The sequence below is a fragment of the Aricia agestis genome, chromosome 13, assembly GCF_905147365.1.
Source record: "Aricia agestis chromosome 13, ilAriAges1.1, whole genome shotgun sequence".
Classification (NCBI taxonomy): domain Eukaryota; kingdom Metazoa; phylum Arthropoda; class Insecta; order Lepidoptera; family Lycaenidae; genus Aricia; species Aricia agestis.
This window is the reverse complement of record NC_056418.1, coordinates 8,823,723-8,849,509: the sequence shown is the minus strand read 5'-3', so window position 1 is coordinate 8,849,509 and position 25,787 is coordinate 8,823,723. Positions and strand designations below refer to the sequence as shown.

Below are 25,787 nucleotides of genomic sequence, written 5' to 3'. Positions count from 1 at the left end.
TAGATAGTCCATTTATCGAGGAAGGCTATAGGCTATATTTTAACATGCTAAGACTAATAGGAGCGAAGAAATAGAGGAAAATGTGGAAAAAACGGGGGGAAATTATTTGAAATAGCTAATTTGAACGCGCTAATCTCAGGAACTACTGGTTCGATTTGAACAATTCTTTCAGTGTTAGATAAGTAGCTCAGTTATTGAGGAAGGCTATAGGCTATATTTTATCACGCTAAAACTAATAGGAGCGAAGAAATAGAGGAAAATGTGGAAAAAACGGGGTAAATTATTTGAAAGGGCTTATTTGAACGCGCTAATCTCAGGAACTACTGGTCCGATTTAAAAAAAATCAGTATTAGATAGCCCAATTATCGAGGAAGGTTATAGGCTATATTTTATTACGCTAAGAAATAGAGGAAAATGTGCAAAAAACGGGGGAAATTATTTGAAAGGGCTTATCTCACGAACTGCTAGAGCATTTTTTTCTGTTAATTGGATCAGATAAGAAGTAGACCACGTGAAGGATCATAGGCTTTTTTTGTGGACTAATTTTTCTGTGAAATATCTAATTTACGCGGGCGAAGCCGCGTGGAACATCTAGTTTATTTATAAATTCTTTATTTGCATTAAAAACAATATAAAATAACAAAAACAACATTAGGCAAGGAATATAGCATAGGCGGCCTTACCGCTTTCAGCGGTTTCTTCCAGACAACCAAACTTATACCTACCTATTTTAGGGAATCTATAGTTCTTCTGTGAGTGTGAATTTTCCCACAATAATATTTGGGCTAGGTAAATCTATTTTCAGTATTATTCAACGATGTGTACGTACGAATTCAACTTACAATTTGTTTAGATCTAACTTTTTCTATGTTGTAGCCCATGTAGAAGGCGGTTTGTTGAAGCTGCCGGAGACTCCTCAGCCGGACCTTCGGGTCACATTCTAGAAGACGCATCAGGAGTCCACGAGCTGCAGTGGATAAGTTCTCCGCTGACTCCGGAAGAGTACCAGGGACAGGCTTCGAGATTTTACTTTCACTGTAATTAAATAATTATAAACTTAAACGGTTATTTAAGTTGGTTTTGTACGAAGGCCTTGGATTAAAAATTGATAATATACGAATGCAAATAACTTAACCATTTTATAAGTACACAGTACACACTCCACAGTTTCGAAATAACAATAAAGTATTTCTTGTATAAATAGGCTTAGTTTTATTAAAAACTCAGTAGGTACCTGAGATTCATAGCAAGCAAGTCTTCCGTCACATCTTTGAGTTCCCGCGCAGCGTTCGTTGCCTCTGGAAAAGCTGCAGGCGTCGGAAACTAAAACAGAAAAAGAACATAAAAGTTGGTCGACAGATGTGAGAAGTAGCTTTAAATACATGATACTTTTATATTATAAATTCGACTCATATAATAAATTCGAAAGTTACTTTTTATCTTTCTGCTACTTCTACATACCTATATCTACCTACTTCTACTAACCTCCCAAGTACAACCTAACCTAAGGCGCTGGGCCCAAAGAATTCTATTTCATTTAAATAGAAGTCTTTGGCTGGGCCTGGTAACGATAGTAGAACTTCTTTAAATACCGGGGTTGGACAAAACATCGATTCAAATTTACAGTGTCGTACAGAAAATTATAAGAGTATTAATTAAATTTCAAGTTTATAAATCAGGCATTCGATATTGTCTCGCGTAATGTGAAAACCCCCTAACGACTAATGTCTAAATAAAGTGCAAAATAAAAGGTGAAACAGCCGTTTGCTTAAGCACTTAAGTTAATGGGAGGTCATTAATATTATGGCAAAACTAGAAAAGCTTAACGTCTAAGACATTAATAAATTAATAATTACAGACATGGTGAATCGTTAATCGCTATCATAAGTTTTTCATATAAATGCACCGATCTGAAGATAAAGTCTGTACGCACTATAACTCTGTCTCGTTTAAAAAAATTGTCCAAGTGCGAATTGGACTCGCGCATGAAGGGTTCCGTATCAGTATAAAACAAAGATTGAAAAAAAAGTGTGTTTTTGTATGGGAAGGAGAAAAATTTAATTTAAACTTATGATTCATTGTTATTAATTATTATAGTACAAATACAATAAAGTATTTTGTGAATATTTCAAGTACATACTTATAACTTACCCAAATGTAGCCATAAGTGATATATAGAGCAAAAAGCCAAAAAAAACTCGTATGTTATAACTTGTATGGGAGCCCTCAGCCCAGTGCCGTAAATAGCCTTTTTTGCGCCCTGTGCGAGCTTCTATATAACTGCACCTTTGTTTTTTAACCGACTTCCAAATAGGAGGAGGTTATAATATGTTCGGCTGTCGATATTTTTTTACTACATTGGGAAACATCTCTGGGGCGCAGCGGAAACTTATCGGGAGCAATTCGAAAAATAAGGATCTGTCTGGTCTGGCCATTCTTGCGCCCCGAGTCTACGCCCTGTGCCTGGGCACCGGTGGCACCGCCCTATTTAATTTACGGCACTGCCTCCTTAAATATTGAATATATTTTATTTTTAGTAAGTATATACCTAGCAGCAACAGAAATACATAATCTGTGAAAATTTACACTCTATTGGTATCGCTGTTCTTGAGATACAACCTGCAGACAGACTTACGGACAGACAGCGAAGTCTTAGTAATAGGGTCCTGTTTTTCCCCCTAGGTTGAACCCTAAAAAACTATGTTCAGTTAAAAAGAAGCATCCCGCGGACAGTATAATTCAGGGATGTTGCAAATATCCGCATCTGCATCCGCAAATGCGGAGCATCCGCATATATTTGAACATCCGCATCTGCATCCTCATCCGCATTAAATCGATGCGGATTTTTTTATCGTCAATGAATGTACAATTATAATAATATGTTTTACACTACTAACAACATCATCTCAGTTACATTCAAAGGAATTTGAACGAAAAATTCCTTTGTACTTCTCAATAACTTATAAAGTCTTCTTAGCCGTGATAATTTTCTTTTTAAATTTGGCATATTTCCTACTCCCGTGAATTTTTCCACATATTTTTCAGAATCAACCGTTTAGCTAATAGCTGGTAGAAGGGGGAGACACTGGACACTAACGATTTCTTCCACTTTAAAACTTTGCATATTTCTTCGAATAAAAATACTCGTAATATTTTTAAAAAACCCTATCCAACGACACCACACACGATGGAGTGGACGCAAAATAAAAAGACTTATCCCCGCTTGGTGTGTAAGGGAGGTCCCATAAAATTTTTTAAAGGTTTTATATACCATTTTGTCGACACCGTTTATATGTATGTGCAATCATGCCAAATTTCGGCTTCGTAGGCTATTCTCTGAGTGAAAGCGCGGAGAAACAGACAGACAATATAAGGGTTCCTTGTTGATTACGGAACCCTAAAAATGATCACAGGATCCGACGCGTTTATTGTGCATTAATTATTAATTATTATCTTGTGGAAATTAATCACTACGTGTTTGTTTGTGCTTCTTACTTAATAAAAAGCGGCATTATTACTATTAAATAATTTAAGTATAATGCTTTATGCTCCTACTTATAAATTCGTGTACTTACTAACAAAAAAGTGGTAGAGGTTAATACAAGGGAATTAATGTAATTTTCATTTACAAATGATTATCTCTTTAATACAAAAGTATTATTATAGTACAGGTTCCCTAGAACAACTTTTTTTATTACTATCAAGGAAATTTTTTGTAAGCAGTTTCATTTTGATAAAAGGAACAACAATTTCCTCTGCGAAAGTGGTAGCTAACAAAGATAAATATGAATTAATATTTCGATTTGATGGTCTTAAAATATGGATTGTTCTATTCAAAATGCATTTCAAAATGAAGCTACTCACAAAAATTAGCTTGATATTAATTAAAAAATTTGTTCAAAGGAACCTGTCCTATTATTTTGTAACACATTAATTAAAAATTAAAACAATACTTTTTCATTTTATAAACTATATTTATGTAGGATCCGAAACATCTGCATCCGCATCCGCATCCGCGGACGTGAACCTCTAAAAATCCGCATCCGCATTCGCATCCGCGGATGTGAAAAAATCGGGATCCGCAACATCCCTGGTATAATTGCACGCTTGGAATATAAAGTACGTTTTAACGACTGTACCTGTGTTGCCAGAGAGAAAAAACCAAACCCATACTGTTTTTGAAAAAGGTAGTAAGTATGTGATCCTCCATTTTACCCCTTGAGGAAAATTTTAACAAACCCTCTAATTTTATTTTAAGTTTCTATCCTACGGGATTAGCCTGGACGTTGTCTGTAAGCCACAGCTTTGCGCTTTACTTATGGCATATATTAATATTATCTATATATTATGATTAGGACTAATTATACGGCTACTCGCGGGTAGTCAACTTCTCTGATACATAGGTAAGACGCGTCTTACCTATGTATCAGAGAAACTGATTCATAGGCACATTGTAGACCTACGTAATTTGGTGGCGTTATGTCAAATTCAGCCGACAGTTCATGACTAGCATTGAAATTGATATAACCCGACCACATGACGTAGGTATGTCGACTGTCTCTCGATCTGCCGATTCATAATCTGCTGATTCATAATCAATTTCTTCGATGGTAAGTACCTTACCTAGGGTCAATGAGTAAGAACAGCTAATTTTGTGGTTTTTATACATTTCGCATTGTTTTTATACCTATTGCTCACCGGGAATTCGTTTTTAGGGTTTCGTAGTCAACAAGGAACCCTGGTTTCGGTCTGTCTGTCCGCGGTTTTCCTCAGAGACTATAGCAGCTACAAAGCTGTAATTCGGCATGAATGCAGCTGATATTAATGATGTTGACAAAATGGTATATAAATTCTTAACATTTTTTTATGTTAGATACCTCCCCTACACATCAAGCGGGTATGATAGGTCATTTTTAAAATATTTCGAGTATTCATAGATCATTTTCCGATTTAGGGATCCATTGTGATGATTGTGATTGTGAAATATGAAGTTTCAAAGCAGAAAACAGTTACAGTCCAGTGTCCCCCCCTTCTACCAGCTAAGCGGTTGCTTCTGGAAATGTGAAAAAATTCACGGGAGTAGGAAATATGCTGAATTTAAAAGGAAAACTATCACGGATAAGAAGACTTCATAAGTTTTTGAGTCATACTCGTAGTCGATCAACTGAATAAATGTATTCAGCGAAGTATAAAGGACCTTTTCGTTCAAATTCCTTTGAACGTAACTGAGATGTTGTTATAGTAGTGTTGTTAGTAGTTAGTGTAAAACACGTTATAAATATACATTCATCGACCATATAAAAATTATCAAAAACTAGCGATATCCTACTACGGAACCATAATTATATTGCGCGTGACCCGAAACGCACTTGGCCGGTTTTTTTTTTTCAATTAAACTCAATTACTTTTTCTTTTAGAAAAGTTATTATTACAATTTATAGGGCAGCATTATTAATTGCTGATATGTGATATCAGATAATAAAAATCTAAGACATGTTTTCTAATTTTTAATAAATATCTTAATCTAGAAAAGATTTAAGATACACAATATCTCTAGAAGTCCGTAAGTAAAAGAGCTTTAATTTGTTCTTGTTCTTATCACTCTGATATTAATCTTATGACTGACATTAAAAATAGAGAAAGCGAGATTAGTTCATGATACGATATAATTGCCCTATAACTGTAGAGTGTAGAATCTACTAAATAGTATTTTTTATTATCTTCTAGGAATATAAAATGCTTTTTTCACGCGAGAAAAAAGAATATTTGCGCTTATATCGCGGAATTCCGAATACGACAAATGAATTCGGATATCGCATACGGAAAATGTATCATGTAAAGCATGTATGCGGCCGACCTAAGAAATGTAGAGTCCGAAAAACAACATGCAGAACACGTCAAGCCGGCGCTTGGCTTGACAAAATAAATGAATGATTAATCCTCGTCGGGTACCGTTAGCGACGACTTCTAATCACCTTATCTCAATCGAAATGACTGTGATGCATCGATGTACGATATCTAGACCCTGCAATCTGAGTGTTCACGATCGAACGAGTCCAGTGCCTCGATTCTGCTATTTTCAACAAACAATTTACATTAATTCGTCGCTGTTAACCATATTTTGTGTATTAACTAAAAAAATGTCGAATTATGAATGCAGTCTGGTTCTAAATTATGACTGCATTCATAACTCAGTAATTTTATGTAGGATGATACACAAATGCCTAACAGCGCAATTATTATGACTTGTTTTAATATTTGGTCAACACGAAAAAAATAGGGACTCTACATTATTTTATCCATACGTACCATTTATTCTACTATGTTATTAAATCTCACATCAGATAAAGCTTCGTTCGATCCAAACGGCAAACAACAAAATAGTATCTATAGTATATAGTAGTAGTAAGTATCTCTTAGGTGGTATTTCACCAGGCACACTCAAAACTTCGTTTTATAAAACTTAGTTCTCATAACTCATTGAATGCGTTCTCGCGGTGACGTAAATCACGTTCTGTTTCAAATGGATTTCACAAACTTCTTTTGATCGCGATTAATAAATCTAAGTTTACGTGACGTCACGCCATTATTTTACATGTTTCATCATTTTGGAGCCTTTTCACGTTAATTTAACTACAAAATAGAAAGAAACAATACCTACATAAACTAACCAAACACATGTGTCAAAACTGTCAGTTTGACTATTATTTTATCTATGTTTTTCTATTGTAATTACTGTACTCTATAGTTATGAAAATATAATTACAAAGGTAGGAGGATAGATAGCACACGTCAAGCAAATAATATATGTAGTTTAAATTTCGGATTGGCAAGACTAGTTCGCAGTGCTTTTTGCACGAGAGTATGCCGAGACTGCATCGAAGCTGCATTCATATTGAATAATAATAGAATTGGGTTACAGATTCGTACGGTTGTAGTTCGATCTTGTGATCATAAGGACGAGATGAGAAAACATGTTGCAATGTAAGTTTCTGACATGAAATACAGACTCAAGTTACAATGATGCACTTGATTATGATACGAAAGCACTGGAATGATTAAGCAGGATTTAATAAATTGACGACTAGTTGAGTTGCACCAACTAACTTTAACTATAACTGTAACTTTAACTATAACTACAGTGCAAAATGTCAAATCTTTGGTTAAAGTTAAATATGGCGTCCAAGGACGCCATATTTAACCTCCGTGTATCTGAAAATTTACTATGTTTTACAGTGTTATATTTTTCCTGTCGATATGGATAATTCAATTTTTTATACCCTCAATCCCGTTACTTGTAGCTTCAATAAAAAAAATAAACGCAACAGACATCTGTGAATTTCTCCGGTTAAAGTTAAGGTTAAGAGCTAACCTCACTCTAAAAATCAAACATCGTCCTTCTCTCTTACACTCACGCCCGTCTTTCATATGCCAGGTGAAAAAGGACGGCGCGGAATCATCGCCGAGTTAGTTTTACTTGAATAAAAGACGAACTATAATGATTATGAAAAAAGTGTTTTGAGCAAATTTAGGTTTTATCAATACCTTTTTAGATATTAAAAAATATTAAAGAAAAGACAGCAAACTTCGAAGATCCAAGCAAAAATGTGTCTAAAACAAGGTTTTTTGTAAAAAAGAAACTATCGAGCATTTTTTGAGTAGGTAATCGTGTTTTCGTCTTGAGCATTTAATCTTTATGAACTGAAGTTACTTGTGTCAAAAAATCAGTTTTCTAGACCTTACAGATTTTGAGATCTAGGTTAAAGTATGTAGTCAAGTTAGGGTCATATGGGCTCTTAAAGTTAAAGCTAAATGACGCCATATTTAACTATAACCATAACTTGAACTTTAACTTTAACCACGCCTCTGGTGCAACCCAACCTTAGTAATGATGTACATTTTGCAGAGGTTTTATAAATGAAGGAATAATAATTATATTTTAAGCAAAGCAAATTCATATTATTATGATACTATCAATTTATATATTTAGGTATGCAAGGGTTTTTAATTTCTCTCTGCTTGTATGTAGACCATTGATTATCTTAAATTATTCATCAGATAATCAAGATAGTTAAATAACTGATAAAAAATGTGGTTCTATTATTTTATATCGGTGATGAAATTAAACATTTACTATGTGTCTAGTCACGATTTGACCGCATGTAGGGGTGATGTCTCGAAAGACCAGACTTTATTAGTAGAACACAAAATTCTTGTTTCCATTTGTAGCAGAAGAAATTGAAGTCTATTTTAGTCTACATAGAATGCATGTAATCAAAAAGATCTGGATTCTAATATTATAAATACGAAAGTGTGTCTGTCTGTCTATCTGTTACCTCTTCGCGCCTAAACCGCTGAACCGATTTCGCTCAATTTTGGTATGAAGGAACTTTGAGTTCCGGGAAAGGACGTAGGATACTTTTTATCCCGGAAAAATGTACGGTTCCCGCGTGATAAACAAATTTGGACGCAACGGAGTTGCGGGCGTCATCTGGGTTATAAATAAATTATTATAACATCGTTTGAAAAATTAAGAACCAAGATAATAATTTTATAACTTAACGCGTTCATTTAGCTATAGACAACTTATAAGAATCTATTTAAAGGATTGTATAAAACTCAGTTAAAATAGTAATTTAGCATAACCTTTGAAGAATCGCGGAGGTTACGGAGTTAAGGTTTTGTTATATTTTTTACAATTTAACCTTGTGAAGTTAGATGCAATCAAGTAAAACGTGCCTAAAGCGATCCATCCTGTACCTACAGTGCGAACAAAACGACTACTACAAACCTAAGAATCTTAAGATCCACCGTTGTTGTAAACAACATTTTGGTCGTAACTCGTAGCATATAGGTTCTAAGATACTAAGTTTCACGTTTTTATTACGGCGGTAGACTGAAAAGTTAATAAGGGTTTCTGCAATGTTCCATCGAAAAAAATACTCACAGGCAGAAAGCGGATCTCTGTATTTGACGTACCTACTAAATGCAACCAAATTAGTAGGTATGTATGCTTATGATTTATGAATCAACTTGAATATTAACTTCTCTGATAGTACATCTCAAAAGCACGAAAAAATGTAGATACACTAATTGTCTACTCTTTAGTCTTTACTTTTCTACTCAATCATATTCTTATGACTCGCGTTTAAAGTACCATTCTGCCTAGTTGTTTTTTTTTTTTTTTTTTAATGAAATATGGACACTCGCAGAATCAGAAGAGCTGCAGGTGCGTTGCCGGCCTTTTAAAAGTGAATAGGATAATTATAGGGGAGAGTTGGGATGGGAAAGGGAGGAAAAAGGGGAGGATAGGGAAGGGAATTGGGCCTCCGGTAAACTCACTCACTCGGCGAAACACAGCGCAAGCGCTGTTTCACGCCGGTTTTCTGTGAGAACGTGGTATTTCTCCGGTCGAGCCGGCCCATTCGTGCCGAAGCATGGCTCTCCCACGTATAAGTGTAAATTGTAAAAAATATTTGAAGATTGTTAGGTAAGCATAGTCCACTTCTTTTACAATTTTACTTACTACGTGTACTTAGACTCATATCTTCAACTATTTAAGTCCAGCTAACTAACTAACTTTTTCATGTTGTTTCAGACAGGAAACTTAACGTCGATTATTATAAATTTGAATTTAGTTTTAAATTTCAATTATTTCTATATCGCAAAACTTGGAACACCCCCCCAGGCCATGGAACATAACATTTCTTCCAAGGGGTTCCACAACAAAGCGTGCTTAAAATAAGTGGCATATACGACACTATGATTCACATAAAACGTATTAACCACATTGTGTAAGTGTGGCAATCGGATAAATATGAATAGCTCATGATGCAAGGTCATGCACCTTAAATAGGCACCTAATAAACTATTGCCTAGTGTTGCGAGAGCTCGTACAATATGAGATGTCACTGTATAAAACCTTTTTCCATTAGTACTGTTTATTTGTCCTTAAGGCGATTATTTCGAAACGCTTGGGCCTGAGGACATGAGCCCCTAGCCAAGACTTATTTGAGTTATTCTTTACCGCTTCTTTATAGAATCGCCGCGCGCCGATCAAAATGTATCTAAGAATTGACATTAGACGAGTCGAACGTTAACTTCATATCAACAGTAACGGATTAAGACTACTTGATGCCCTAAGCAATCCATGCCTGTGAGCCCCCCCTATCCGTATCTCAACTAGAATCGGTCTTTATACCTTTACTCTTCTGATTCTTCTGACTCTTCTACTACCTCTACTCTCAGACGTGATGCCCTAGGCAATTGCTTAATTTGATTAAGGGTTAATCCGCCTCTGCATATCACACAAACGCTTATGTCAATTCCATACATTTTGATTAGCGATTCTTCATTCTATAAAGAAGCGCCAAAGAAAACCTCTTGACTCTTTAGACAAGACGTTTAAAGGCCTGTAGACTAATTCGCCGATTTAAGCTCGAAGAGATAACAGACCGACACATTCACATCTATATTATTAGTATTGATATGTAGGTAGAAAACAGATATACTTAGAGAGGTTTTAGCAACAAACATGATAGATTTGTCTCTCCAGTCTCTACTTCTGCAGAAATAATTAAATTCAAGTTTTTGCATACTCTACCTAATAATGTACCATCGAAGAAATCAATTCATAGGCAGTTGACGAACCTACGTCATTTGATCGGATCATGTAGAGAGATTTTTTTTTAGTAGAATCGCTACTAAAAAAAAATCCGTCTTCATATCCATACAAATTGCCGATCCGGGCATCCGCATGGGTATGAAGACGGCATTTTTTTTGAGTTCCCAGCATTGTTCGCATAAAAAAAGTTGTTCATTTTGACGGGCTCATTTGATGGTTTCAAGGATAACGGTGTTTACACTAACACAGTGACTGTATATTATACCTCTACTGCAATGGGTAAAAATTATACACATACTGCATTCATCTGTCTGCATTACCTACTCCTTAGATGAAAGTTTAAGGAGTTTTTTTCGTATCCATTTAAACATAATATACGATTCAATAACATAATATAGAATCATAGAGAGATAATAAAAGTTAAATCCGATTTAACCTCCCTAGATGTCTGCGTCAGATTAAGTTTAGTGTAAACCGTATTTTATGGATCTTTGAAGATGTAAGAAGCGTTTTATACCTCCTATCAGAGATAAATAACCATTTAATGCATATTGCATCCAAGTTACTATGTCATTAACTTTTTTCGATTTTCTTGTGAGTTGTGGGTAATAAATAAACTTACGTTATTATTTAATTAATATATAAAATTCCAGTGTCAGAGGGTTCGTTGCCAAACTCTTCCGAAACGACTGGACCGATTTTGAGTAAATTTGAAAAGGTAAATCGGCCATCTTTCATGTCCGATATAGTAAGTATAATAATATGGCAAAGCTATGTTTGCAACTTATATAGTAATTTTCGAGAGCAATAATTTTGACGTGTCATGACACGTTACTATTACGCGTTAATATCAAGGCAAGCAGACAGACAAACAAATTTTATTCTGCATGTGTTATCTTATATATAAAAATAAGTTTTAAAGTTTTCCTTTTTTTAGTTTTTAAGTTTTCCTTTCTGACGCTATAATTTTAGAACACACGAACCGATTTCCACGGTTTTGTATTCGTTGGAAAGGTCTCCGGCTCCGTGAGGTATATAAAAAAAGATCAGAAAAAACTTCAAGAGAAAAGCAGGAAAACGGGGAAAATCATTTTATGGCAAAACAACGTTTGCCGGGACAGCTAGTAATCATCAAGTAGATCCTCTTAATGAATCAAGAAGATGCGCAGAAACACAAAATAAGTATGACATGCGTACCTTAACTAAATTAGGATCAAGAATGAGCTAATTGGCCAGCATCGCAAATGCTCGTAACAATATTAAAATTCCAACTCAACTAAAAATAATGCTGAGGAAAATCTAAAGGGGCATTTTTTTCAGGTTTTTCCGACAGATGACAAACATCTACTTAGTTTAGCCAATTAGAATATTCGTTCCTAGAAACAAATAGTAATTTTTAAGTCATTTTAATAACATCCGCCCCTTTTAAAGAAAATTGTTACATGGAAAACTGGCAATGGTTTTTATATCTAGTGATTTAGATTAAAATTCAAAGTCTGCCCGCATCTTCGTCGTACCTCCAAAGTAGATAATAATATAAAATACTAGCTGTCCCGACTCCCGGCAACGTTGTCTTGCCATATAAAGTATTTCGCCCGTATTATTTTATTGAAGTGACTAAATAAGTATGTCACCATGGCAACGTCCATCGCCATCCTGTCGCACAAACAATGTTTGTCGCCAGTCTCGAGTTGTATTAATAATTGACTATTATTTATTCAACAAATGCACTTATCAATATAAAAAGTAACCAGCAGCCGATTCTCAGACCTACTGAATATGCATATAAAATTTGGTTAAAATCAGTAAAGCCGTTTCGGAGGAGTACGCGGCCTAACATTGTGACACGAGAATTTTATATAAATTCTCGTGAAAATCTAAAATTGGCAATCTTCTTATATATATATATATATATATATATATATTTATATATATATATTTATATATATATATATATATATATATATATATATATTTATATATATATATATATATATATATATATATATATATATATATAAATATATATATATATATATATATATATATATATATATATATATATATATATATATATATATATATAAGAAGATTACCAGTTTTAGATTTCGCCTAAGTACTTGCCACAAAATAAAAATACCCCACTCTCATTGGTTCTAAAACACCTGCGAAGTGCCGAGGTAAATAGACTGGACAATATTTATCGATGCTAACTTTAAGCACCCAGCTTGTGTCTAAATACAGCGCAAATAGAAAAAAGAGGCGCGAAGAAAAATACCAGTCGGCGCCGGTCGATGACCCTGACATTGTACGCGCTGGACAACTCGCAGTCTGATGTAATATGGTAATGCAGTTTATTGAGGCTCTAGAGGAAAAAGTATGGTGAAAATACCAAGTAAATAGGTAAAAATAAACTACAGAAACCAAGACTTTACCTTCAAAATTAGCAGCTTTTTACAGAAAGGCAACATTAAAAAAAATTGTCTACGTACCTCGGCCTAAACTAGGCATAATTTAATATTATGATCGAAAAGTAGGAATATAGTGTCCAAAACCAAAAACTGACTTCTATATTTGTGAAAGAAAACTAACGGAGTAAAGCCGTTTCGGAGGACCTAACCTAAGCTTGTTAAACTAATATGTATTCTGTGCCTGAGCCTTGATTTCTGCTAAGATTTTCTTAAGATTTAAGGTCAACAATTTTAAATTATTAACTGTACAGTTTACTTGTTACTTCTGGCAATAGTCAGAATTTCAAAAATTCCGACTTACTGTATCGAATATAATATTGTTTTTTTTAAACATTTTAATTTATTCAAGAAATTCTCTAAATTATAACAAAAATGTTTTTATCAATCAGAGTGAAAGTAGTCTGTCGAGATGTAGGCGGTGTAGCCTATATTTAGATGGCGCCTAACGGAATGATCGATCAACAGATTCGACACTGAATCTAAAATCAGAAAGGATGTGAATCTAAATAAAACAGTTGCCGAATATTAGATTAATTGCTAAGCTCTTTTAATTATTATAAAGTGCCTTTATAATCAAGACTAGCTACTTGACCGAGCTTTGCTCTGTATTCGATAAAACACGAATAAAATGACATTTTCTAAAAATAATTCCTAGCTCGATCGTTTTATCGCCCCTGAAACCCCCTGTATACTAAATTTCATGAAAATCGTTGGAGCCGATTCCGAGATTCCAATTATATATATACATAATATATACAAGAATTGCTCGTTTAAAGATATAAGATAAGATAAAATCAAGATATACAGGGTGTAACAAAAATAAGTGATAATACTTTAGGGTGTGTACGTGTTCCTTGTAGAGAGTTCACTGTGAAAGTAGCAGCGCTGAAAGACAAATTTTTTTTTTTCACTTTTGTATGGGGAAACTCGTGACGCTCGGGCTCTTGCCCATACAAAAGTGAAAAAAAAAATTCGTCTTTCAGCGCTGCTACTTTCACAGTGACTTCTCTACAAAGAACACGTACACACCCTAAAGTATTATAACTTATTTTTGTTACACACTGTATAATAAGCTACGAGCATGAATTTTCAGATTGAGAGGACTAACATTGACCAGCCCCTTTAGCATGGCCACAGTAGAAAAGCAATAGAATAGCAAAACTGCATGGAGAAATACGGTACCTTCAGTTTATCTCCACAGTGTTTCTATTCCTTCGCCTTTCTACTGTAGCTATGCTAAAGGGGCAGGACCAGACTTGCCAGATTTTTTTGTGCCAAGTCGGGACTTTGGAACTTTTTGAGTGAAAAAGCGGAATTCTTCAGTCAAAAGCGGGACAACGTAAAAAAGGTATAAAATCAAAAGTTATTTGAATTTTTATCTTTTTATTTGCGTTAAAATTACGTTTACGTGATAATGTGTAGCTAAAGTAGCCAAAGAAAATCCACCCCTCTACGACAAAGACAAGAGGGTGAGAGACACTCAGCAGTCAGCACGCTTCACGTACGTTCGGGCTATCCGCGAAAAGCGGGATTTTAATTTTGATGAAAACATCGGGACATCCCACCAAAATCATGACGGCAACGCTGAGCAGGAGGTAAGATGGCTGAAAATTGCAACTTTCGATGATTCCACTTGACCATCAAAACGACAACTCACGCTTACTCAATAGGTCTTCTTAGTCAACTTATTCATAAAATAAACACAAAATCATGTTTACATTAAAATAATAACAAAATCGTGTACATACCATAAAATTATTTCCGTTGTCTGGTAATGTCTTTCGCCGTAATAATTAGGATGCGGAAAAACCTTATGACCGTAGAAGCTACACGTTTAATTAATATACAGTCGGGGGTTAAAAGTATATTTGAGGCTATTTACGACTACGCTATATATGTGTTGGAGTTGGTATGGAATTTAAATTAAGTATATTAAAGAAGGTGTCAAGTAAAATTCGCTAGTAAATCATAACTCTTCAAGGATTGTCTTTTGTCGTTTGGACGTGGTATTAATATAGTTTCGTATAGGCTCTAATAGGCCTGGAATTAAATGCTCTATATGGCGCACTTGCCGGGGTGGCAAGTGCGCCATATAGAGCCTATAATTCCATACTGCTGAATAAAAAATTTCCAAAATACGGCAATTTTGCCAAAATCATAATATAAGATTATCCCATTTTGTCTCAAATTATATAAGTTTTTTGCAACAGCACTATCTTGGATTAATGGTTTTGATCGAAGCAAAAGCTTGTTTTATTCAATTTGAATAATTGCAGAGATAACGTAACAAAAATCAATTGCGCATCATAAAATAGATCTTGTCTATCTGCAGTCTTATTTACTGCATGATAATTAGTATTTACGTGTAATTTTATAATTAAAAAAATACTTTTAAAAGAATGTTAATTTTTTAAAGCATACAGCAGAGTTTTAAAAAAAATTGCATATTAGTGGTTTACGATCTTTATTAATAGTTAGGCTACTTAAATCCTGAAAAAGTACAGTGTTCCTATAGGAAACCCAGTTATTAAATATAACTGTATTTATTTATGATTTAAGACGTATTTAAATGACATTGAAAGCCATGTTTAATACCCATTAGATTTGAAGGATTGTTAATTACCAAATTAACTAAACAAAACATTATTAAGTTACATTTAAAAGTAATCTTATGAAACTTTTTTTGCCGACATTTTTATTGTACTATTAACATTTTTTTAAAGTTTACACAAGCTTAAACTTAAATTGTTATCGATAACACGACTTCATCTTAAGGTTCGTCACTTCCTTGTAAAATATTCTAACGGCATCATGTTTTGTTTTTGACGAAAATTTTCCTCCACTTATCAATATATAATGTTCCAAAGACGTTGAAAAATTTGTGCTCACGTACCTAATACAAAATATCTCTGAACCATAACTGTGAAATGAACTTCAACAAATGGCTAAATTCGCCATAATAATATGCAAAAATAAAGCTACAAAAGCAAAAAATGTGTAATACTTCATCATTATCATTTATCAACAAACACATAAATTAACTTCGCACCTGTTTCCATATAATTTGTTTGAAATGTTTGGTGCCTATAGTCAAATTGAAATAAAGTGTCCCCAGCGGTCATTAACCTTTTTAGCCTAGGCGCTCTATGGAAAATGCTTACACTGTATTCAGTTAACTTAAGAAAAAAAATTGAACTCTCATAAAGAAACTAGATATCAGACTATTATAGATTGATGATAATCTCTAACTTTTTATGACTTCAAAGTGACATACTTCAAACTCAATTTTCATCGAGTATGCAAAATAGGATAAGGACTAGAAACATCAGTCATTCATTGTCAATCACGGTTTGTATAGAAAACAATGAATTATGACAAGTTTTTTGACAAGGGTCAATGACCGCTACGGACAGTATTCGGCATTTCGAAAATAGTGAACTTCATCATGTTTATAGGTGGGAGTTAGGACTATCCAATTTTCAGACATTATAATATCATTATACCTAATAATAAATGTAAGTGTAAAATAAATAATTGGTAAGTATTATATATTATGTATCTCAAGAACTGCTATAGCTAGACTGAAATTTTCACAGATTGTGTATTTCTGTATTGCTGTTGCCACTATAACAACAAATACTAAAAATAAAATAAAATTTATTTTTCAGGGTCCCATACAACAGACGCCTATTTTTGCTCTATATCGGTACGGAACCTTTCGTGTGCGAGTCCGACTCGCATTTTGCCGATTTTATTTTATTAGCCACATACCACCTACACTTCGGATGGTATTTATTTAATCTATACTATTACTATAATATTATAATTCTGCAGTTTGTTTGTTTGTTTGTTTGAACGCGCTAATCTCAGGAACTACTGGTCCGATTTGAAAAATTCTTTTACTTTTGGATAGCCCATTTATCGAGAAAGGCTATAGGCTATATTTTATCACGCTCAAACTAATAGGAGCTAAGAAATAGAGGAAAATGTGGAAAAAACGTGGGAAATTATATGAAAGGGCTTATTTGAACGCGCTAATCTCAGGAACTACTGGTCCGATTTGAAAAATTCTTTCAATGTTAGATAAATAATACTTGGGATGTGATCTACTTTGCTAACGCGGACGAAGTCGCGGGCAACAGCTAGTGGCAAATAAACAGGAAAAGTGAACTAGACAAACAGCCAAAATCCATAACGGGAATAAAACAGTTAAACCGGAATACTATTTATTCATGAGTTTTTAATGTAATGAAATAAGGATGTGATAGCCCAGTTACCTATTTGACTACACGTGTGATAAAACAAGTTCAAGTGAAATTAACATAAGGATTTCATTTTCTAAATTCTACGATCTTGTGTAGATTTGTTTAAAATAAACGATAAATACTTCTTAATCTGTTAAATAAATATTTTTAGGAGAACTTTCTGCTAAATTACGTAATATAGAATCGAAATATTCGTGATAATATTATTATTACGTTGAAATAGGGTTTTCACGAATAAAAAAACCAAAGAGCATAATATAAAAAAAGCTCTTTTTCTTTTTTGGAAGAAGAAACAAAATTGAAGTAAAATAAAAATTAAATATTATAATATGTACTGAACTACTGACATAATAATATAAACAGTACTAGAATTATATTATGCCCAGGAGGTCGTAATTATTGGTTTTACGGTCTACTAAACATAATATGATTATTTTGTATCTATTTGTATAATAAAATCTATATCTCTTAAGCTTACAAGTTACAGCTTTAAATAACCTAGAACAGAGGCGAAGGTCAAAAATGTTTGAGTAGGAAGCTTCAGAAAAGCTCGCCTCAGCTGCCTTGATGTTCATAAGCTATTAAGATTTAAGTAGCTTTTGATACGTTGTGTGTCTAGTCTCGTTTGAAAAAGAAGCTGCGATTTTTTGTAACTTATCTTCAAGAATAAAATGTTTATTTACCAAGTATCTTAAAGTTTAAGAGATTTGCTTTGATGTATTAAAACATATTCATAGTATCACAGAGAGCCTTAAAATATTTTAACTCGGTTGTAAATTTTTTTTAAATACGGACCTAAGTAATTACTTTAATGATTAAAGGTGAATACTGAATACTTATACAAAAGTTTAAAGTTTAAAAATTCAACTTGTCCACGTTTCTTATGGTGTTAAATTAATCTACGTGGTTCGACGTTTTACTAAAGGTGGGGTTAAAAATTTAAAGAAAATCGGCCAAGTGCGAGACGGACTCGCGCACGAAGGGTTCCGTACCGTTATAGAGCGAAAGTAGGGAAAGATTATGTTTTTTGTATGGGGGCCTCCCTTAATTAAATTATTTTATTTTCATGTTGTTATTAAATAACTAAGTACGCATATAATTGAGGATATTGTAAAAATTTCAAGTGTCTACATGTAGCCATTATGGATTATGAGCCAAAAAGCGGAAAAAATCACGTTTGTTGTATGGGAGCCCCCCTTAAATCTTAACTTTATTTTGTTTTTAATTTTAATTGTTGTTTGTTGTTATAATCTGTGAAAATTTCAGAAGTCTAGCTATAGCGGTTCTTGAGATACAGCTTGGCGACAGACAGACAGACACCGAAGTATCAATAATAGGGTCCCGTTTTTACCCTTTGGGTACGGAACCCTAAAAAGTCTCACGTAATTTATGAAAGCCCTCTGATTCAAACTTTTCTAGTTTATGCTTTACAGCTACACGACAAGAATAAAACGACAGTTATTTTCAATCATCAGGCATCTACTAGTCATTAGGCTTAAGTATCCAACTTAAAATAAATACGTTATTACTTATTATCTATTTCTACTCCATCTTCATAATTCCAGTCTTCTGGCGCTTGGCTATTTTTAGTCTCACTAATGTTAGGACCTGTTAGTCTAGTAGTAGTTAGTACTGGTATAAATAGAACTAGAGGTTTCATATTAGCTGATCAGGGATAAGTATGGTTGAGGCGTTTACTTGAACAGGAACAATTTTATCTAATTTCAAACATATTAGAGATCAGCTACATATTAAGATTATACTTTGATTTTTTTTTTCTTAAAACAACATAATGTCTGCATATCCTGGTATGGTGCCTGGTCTCTGAAGTCTGGACTTCCCAGCTTGCACCATAACTCATGACAGGACACGTGACCAAATCGAAAAGTTGTAAGACGAAGAAAGAGTAGATCGCCTGCAGGCTGCAGCTCTACCTGCAGCGGCGTACGTAGCTACCGCCGTATCTGCCGTATCAATTGACAACATTTCAAAATTTTTAAGCCTTAAAATAAAAAATACCGTTTCTTTAGTTTCTTCTCCTAATATCAAAAAAATATTAATTTTTTTTTATATTGCTTATTTACTGAGAAAATAAAGAAAAACTGAAAAATACGCTGTGACGTCGTACTTACGGCATAATATCATACAGTTTGTTTGCCTGGTGTAAAATAGTTTTAAAAAGACAACATGAAGCATAAAAACAAAAACGTCACTGTCAACCACCTGTCAACAATGACATTTCTAAAAAATAACATTACCTCATTGGTTACCTATCCTCCAGGTTGACGATGACATTGACAGACGTCATAATAAACGTAACAAACTTACATTGACACATTACACTGACGTGGTGTGAAAAAAAAAAATTTTTTTTTTTTTCTATGGACGCTTCACAACACGTCAGTCTGGCCCCGTGCTAAGTACCTGAAGGACTTGTGTTACAGGTACCAGACAACGGAAATATATTTAATACTTTTATACTATACATATATTTAAGATTTTTATTATATCATACACATATTTAATACACATCCAGACCCGGGAACATTGAAAACTTTTTGTTCCGTCGGCGGGATTCGAACCCGCGACCCCCGGCTTGAGCTACCGACTCGCTCACCACTGAGCCACAGAGGTCGTCAAAAATATATATATATATATATATATAAAATAATAAAAAAGCCATGTTAAAATTTTGAAATGTTGTCAATTATACAGGGCGCCGCGCCGGGGCCATGGTGTAGTTAATAAGAACTTTCCCAATATTTTTTTTTATTCACAGAAGTCAAAGTTAAAATAAGCAATTCCTTTGCTACCCGTGTAAGAAGAGTTCAAAAGTTGGCACCCTATGCGATATTTTTGTTTTGCGACAAGTTTTTCCTTAGGGCCTTAATTTTTTTTTATATGGAGCCTTGTTAAGGCTCGCTACGCTTCTATCTGGTTTTGTTTTAACTGCTACCGGCACTACCGGAGAGGCCGTAGGGTACCTATTATTTTCTTGTTGAACTTCGTTCCAAAAACAATAAAATTCGTTCCAAATTTGGAACGAAGTTTCATAGTAAGTATTCCTGTGCGTCAACTAGATGTTTTTTTTTAAATAAACAGCGACGCGTTGTTAGTGTTCCTGGGCGTGAATAGATGAGGTTTTTTTTTTTTGAGTGTATATGTATACGAGGGCTGCTATTTATGTATCCGGAATTAAAAAAAGAAACAAACATATATCATTTATGGTTTTATTGCTTTTCAAAATATTCGCCGCGATGATCGACACACTTTTGCATACGCTGGAACCAATTTTCATAGCACTTTTTCCATTCTGATTGAGGTATCTCCAAAACGTGCATTTTGAACGCATCAACAGCCTTTTCGCGGCTCGAAAAACGTTGACCACGTAATTTGTTCTTCGCGTATGGAAATAAAAAGAAATCGTTAGGTGCCAAATCAGGGCTGTACGGCGGATGACCAGTCAATTCGATCTTTTGACCCTCCAAAACAATGATATTCTATGTTACTAACGTAACTAGATTGGAAGTTTACGGTAGCAACGCGTTGCCACTTCGAAGATGCCTGCAGGCATATCTCACATACATAATGACATAACAAATATATGACTTGACATTGTCTTTTGAACAAAAAAGTGGTTACGCATTTCTGAGAATCTTTTGTAAGACATTGCTACTCTAGTATTTTATAAACTCATTGCTCCAAAAACCGAGTTGTTTCAGCTGAGGTGTGACAGCTAGCATTGTCGTGATGTAATATGATTCTGCGTTGTCGGTTGTCCTTTCTTATTTCTTCAAAGACTTCTGGTAAACAAATGGTCGTATACCATTCAGAATTAACCGTTTTACGATTCTCTAATGGCACTGTAGCCACATGTCCATTAATTCTAAAAAAACAGGCGACCATTTGCTTCAAAGTACTTTTTGCACGAGTAACTTTTGTTGGTTTCGGCTCATCTTGGAACACCCACACCGTTGACTGTTGTTTAGTTTCGGGGTCATATGCATAGATCCAAGATTCATCACCTGTGTAGATATTATAAACGGCTTTTGACGTACCACGGTTGTATTTTTTTATCATTTTTTTGCACCAATCGACACGAGCCCGTTTTTGATCGATTGTCAAGTTGTGCGGAATCCAACGCGAACATATTTTTTTTACAGCCAAATGTTCGTGTAATATCTTATGTATGCTCGTCATACTTATGCCTAAGGACGCCTCTATCTCGCGATATGTAACATGACGATCACGCATTATTAGTTCCCGCACAGCATCTATATTTTGTGGGACAACAGCTGTTTTTGGGCGACCTTCTTTATTTTCATCCGTGAGCATAGACCGCCCACGATTAAACTCACTGTACCAGTGATAAACAGTGGTTTTTGATGGTGCTTCATCTCCAAAAGTTGCGGTGAGTTGAATAAAGCACTGTTGTTGATTTAGCCCACGCCGAAAATCGTAGTAAATCATTGCACGAAAATGTTCACGCGTTAAATCCATGGCAAATGAAGACACGCAATTTTCAAAATGACGCCACAATGGAAAAATAATTGACAGTCACATGAAACAAAATGTATTCTTCAACCAAAGAGTTCTATTTTCAAATGTTGTAATTACTTTTTAAATATTGTTCTTGTAAGTGGCCAGTTCCGGATATATAAATAGCAGCCCTCGTAGAGGTTTTTTTAACATAAGAAATAACTTCGTTCCATTCGGGTGTCTCTTGACACCTCTCAAGGGATTAATATACATATTATACGTGGGAGAGCCATGTTTCGGCACGAATGGGCCGGCTCGACCGGAAAAATACCACGGGCCCACAGAAAACAGGCGTGAAACAGCGCTTGCGATATGTTTCGCCGAGTGAGTGAGTTTACCGGAGGCCCAATCCCCTACCCTTTTCCCTTCCCTACCCTTTTACTCTATTCCCTCTTAAAAGGCCGGCAACGCACCTGCAGCTCTTCTGATGCTGCGACTGCTGCGAGTCCATGTCCATGGGCGACGGAAGTTGCTTTCCAATTGGTGACCCGTTTGATCGTTTGCCCCCTTATTTCATTAAAAAAACAATTATGTACGTGCCTAAATGAAGCATGTTATACAACGTTACCCTTGTGGTATGTGGAGCAGCCCGACTAAGAGGGTAATGAGATTTGCGGGGGAAGCCAAACTCGCGTATCGTTTATTTATAGGATAATGCTGTAATATTGTATAGAAAAAGGTCGAGTGGCCATCATCAGCTCTATACTCTATCTATATTATTTACACAAGTCGTAGGTATCATTGAGTGAATAAGGCTCTACATTTTACAAAAAATGTTTAGAGCCTGTTTCACAATTTTCTGATAAGTGTTGGATAGGCTATACACAACTTATCTGAAAGATTATGGAGCATTCGTTAGAAAAGTTGTGCATAGCTTATCCGGCACTTATCAGGAAGTGGTGAAACAGCCCCCTAGCATTGTTATTGAGATCAAAAGAATTTTTTTGCAATTAAATGTAATCTTAAAATATTCATGTTAATTGCTTTTTAATGCTAGACCTTTATCCTAATTTGAAACCTTAAAGTTTAATTTAATAGATATATTTAATATTAGGTTGGATACGGCATAAACATTTTTGGCTAACATAAACTCTACACTTTCTACTAAAGTAGTTTTTCCAACAACTTAGGAGTTTGACAACCCTCCTAAAGAGGCTTCACGACCCACCACGGGGAAGCGACCTTTGGAAAAAAACTGTTCTAGAAAAATCTAGGTACATCTGCTCAACCAGTTGTGATGACAAACATACAAACATGCGTATTTGTCTAACAGTTCTATCATAACTTGTCAATCGAGCCATGTTTAACCGTTATTATAGTTTTAGTCATTACTCATTAGTCATTACATATTTGCTTATATTTGACAAATAAGTTTGTAGAAAAAATAACAATGGTCTTTGCACGATAAGTTTCTGATAAAAATAAAAAAGAGTTACGGTAAACCACTAGTGAAAAACTTACTAGCGGGTAAAATTATGGCTAAAAACAACTTATTTTTAACATACATTTTATCATATAAAGCTGTAATCATTTAATAAAGCTGTAATCGTTTTAGAAACATGGATATTATGCCTATATTGTAAATAAAACTTACAGAAAATACAAGGAATACTTTAGGAAGCACTTACACCATTTTTTGGCTTATTCTAGTAGTTGGGGAGGGGAAGAGGGGATTTCGGGGGTAGCTCCAGCGTGTCAGATTAAGCTTGTATAGGCTTCCGACATGTGTCTAGTTATCATGGTATAGAAATCAGATTTCTAATGTGGTGGGTTAATTTTTTTTTTACATTGAAATGTCATCGGATCTGTCAGATTAAGATAATGGATGTTTAGTATACCCCAAAGAAGCTTCCATATAAAGCACTGACGATTCAAAGGTTTGGTAAGCCTGTAGATACATTTTAAAATATAAAGAAGTAAAGCTTCATATTTTCCTAACTAAGCCCTAATTTCACCAACGTATGTTAGTGTTAACAGCTTGTTAAAATGTCATGTCTTCTCTTTCATTCATAAGAAAAATGAAAGAGGTAACGTGATACTAATTCGAGCGTTAACTTTAACAGTCGTTGGTGAAATTGGGGCTAAGCTTCGCAGATATTTTATTTTGCACTAAACTAAATGATTTAGTCCTTGCTGTCTAAAATATATTTATAACTGACTTAAATAAGCAATTTTCTGAATATATTTTCTTTTTCAAAACTTTAAAATGACTGCAGTTTCTGAACCCACCAGTAAAATAAAAAACGCTCTTATTATTTTTTAAACAGTTTTATCTAATGTACAAAACCTACTAAGTCTACATGACGCTCGAGTGAGTACAAAAATAGCACCCTCTCCTCCTCTACTATAGAAAAAAAATCTCATAAAATTATAATATATCTAATAAAAAAGCTTTAAAATCCGTTGACATCAAAATGTAACTGTACGTTTTCCTTCTTATCGGAGTTATCTGTGCAGAATTCTGCATACATTATGTCTCCTGCCAATTTGATGCCGTTATGGTTAACAGATTGTATTAAAATGCTTGTCATTGAGGATAAATAACCTTAATTAGATGTTTAGCTTGTTTATTTTATGAATTTATTATATCAATACTAAAAATTTATCACTGTCGTATTAGCAACTGTAAAACTACCTCTATTAGTAAAAAGTAGAGTAGCTCGGAGAAATGCTGTTGCTAGGAACGAAGTTGCTAATAATATAACGTAATGATCAATGATCATAAATGATAAATCAATAGTTTCACTTTTTATTTTATTCAACCTCTAGCTTTAGCACAGAATAGATAATAGTACAAGTAGCTTTAGTAGCCTTCCCTAAGATAGTATTTATGACTTGACGTAGGACGAAAGATAAAAATCTGGTGGTTGAATAAGACGTACTTATTAAAATTACTAATATATGTACCTAATATTATACTTAGGGGCTGTTTCACCACTTCCTGATACTCCTGATAGTAAGTGCCGAATAGGTTATCCACAACTGATTTGACAGATTCTTCATACTCTATCTGTCAAATCAAGTGGCGGATAGCCTATCCCGCACTAGTAACATGTACATTGTACATATTATAATATATGCAAACTTTCGCCTTTATAATAAGTATTAAGTTTGGTTAAATAATTACATGTACATAATAATATACTCTAATTATGTTTATTAATTATTATAAACATTATGATAAGTTTCCTTCTACAAAAGGACAGCAAGATGTGCATTTCCGAGTATCATTACCTCGTTAAATTTCCTCTGAGACGTGTATGCTGATATAATCGCTTTATGGGGACATATTACACAATTATTTTTCCTTTAATAGTAACACACTTTTCTAACGTCTTTAATTAGTGTACGCATAATTAATTATTTTTTAACTTAAAGATAAAATTTCTAATGATGTGCACATTTTTATATTAATCAATTCAGTTCTATTCAGTTACAACAATTAAATAAAAATTGAAAAAGAATAAATTCTATATAATTTTATTAAAGTCAAACAAAGAGATTAACACGGACTACATACGCGATGCTTGTCGCCTGTAAAATGAAGATGCCTTGCCTAAAATTGCAAGAAATGATAGTACGATTAAACTATAGGTACGCCACCATGATAGTCCGGTGGCTTGACAATTATGTAGCTGCAAATATCTTGTGACGAAGACTTTCTTTAACGATTATACCAGGAAACGTGCAGACGGGTCACCTGATTTCAATTCAGATCTCCGTCAGAAACTCCCATTGTTTTTCGAGTTGTATACCTGACTTTTAAAAATTCCTACTCCTTTAGGCCTTCGATTACCTCACTTGCTGAGTGAAGCAAAACAGTGCTTTGTTTCACGCCAGATTTCTGTGAAGCTGTATTGATCCTGTTAAGTCGGCCCATTCGAGCAG

General features: G+C 34.3%; 1 protein-coding gene across 1 annotated transcript in view; it reads right to left on the bottom strand.

Moving 5' to 3' along the window:
* LOC121733038 (autophagy-related protein 101) overlaps positions 1–25,787 on the bottom strand; it is an 82,131-nt gene that overhangs the window by 800 nt on the left and 55,544 nt on the right. Inside the window, exons 8-9 of the mRNA XM_042123126.1 lie at positions 1,235–1,323; positions 843–1,035 (exon numbers count right to left, since the gene is read on the bottom strand). Of these exons, the coding sequence (XP_041979060.1) occupies positions 843–1,035; positions 1,235–1,323 (282 nt within the window). The remainder of the gene's footprint in view (positions 1–842; positions 1,036–1,234; positions 1,324–25,787) is intronic.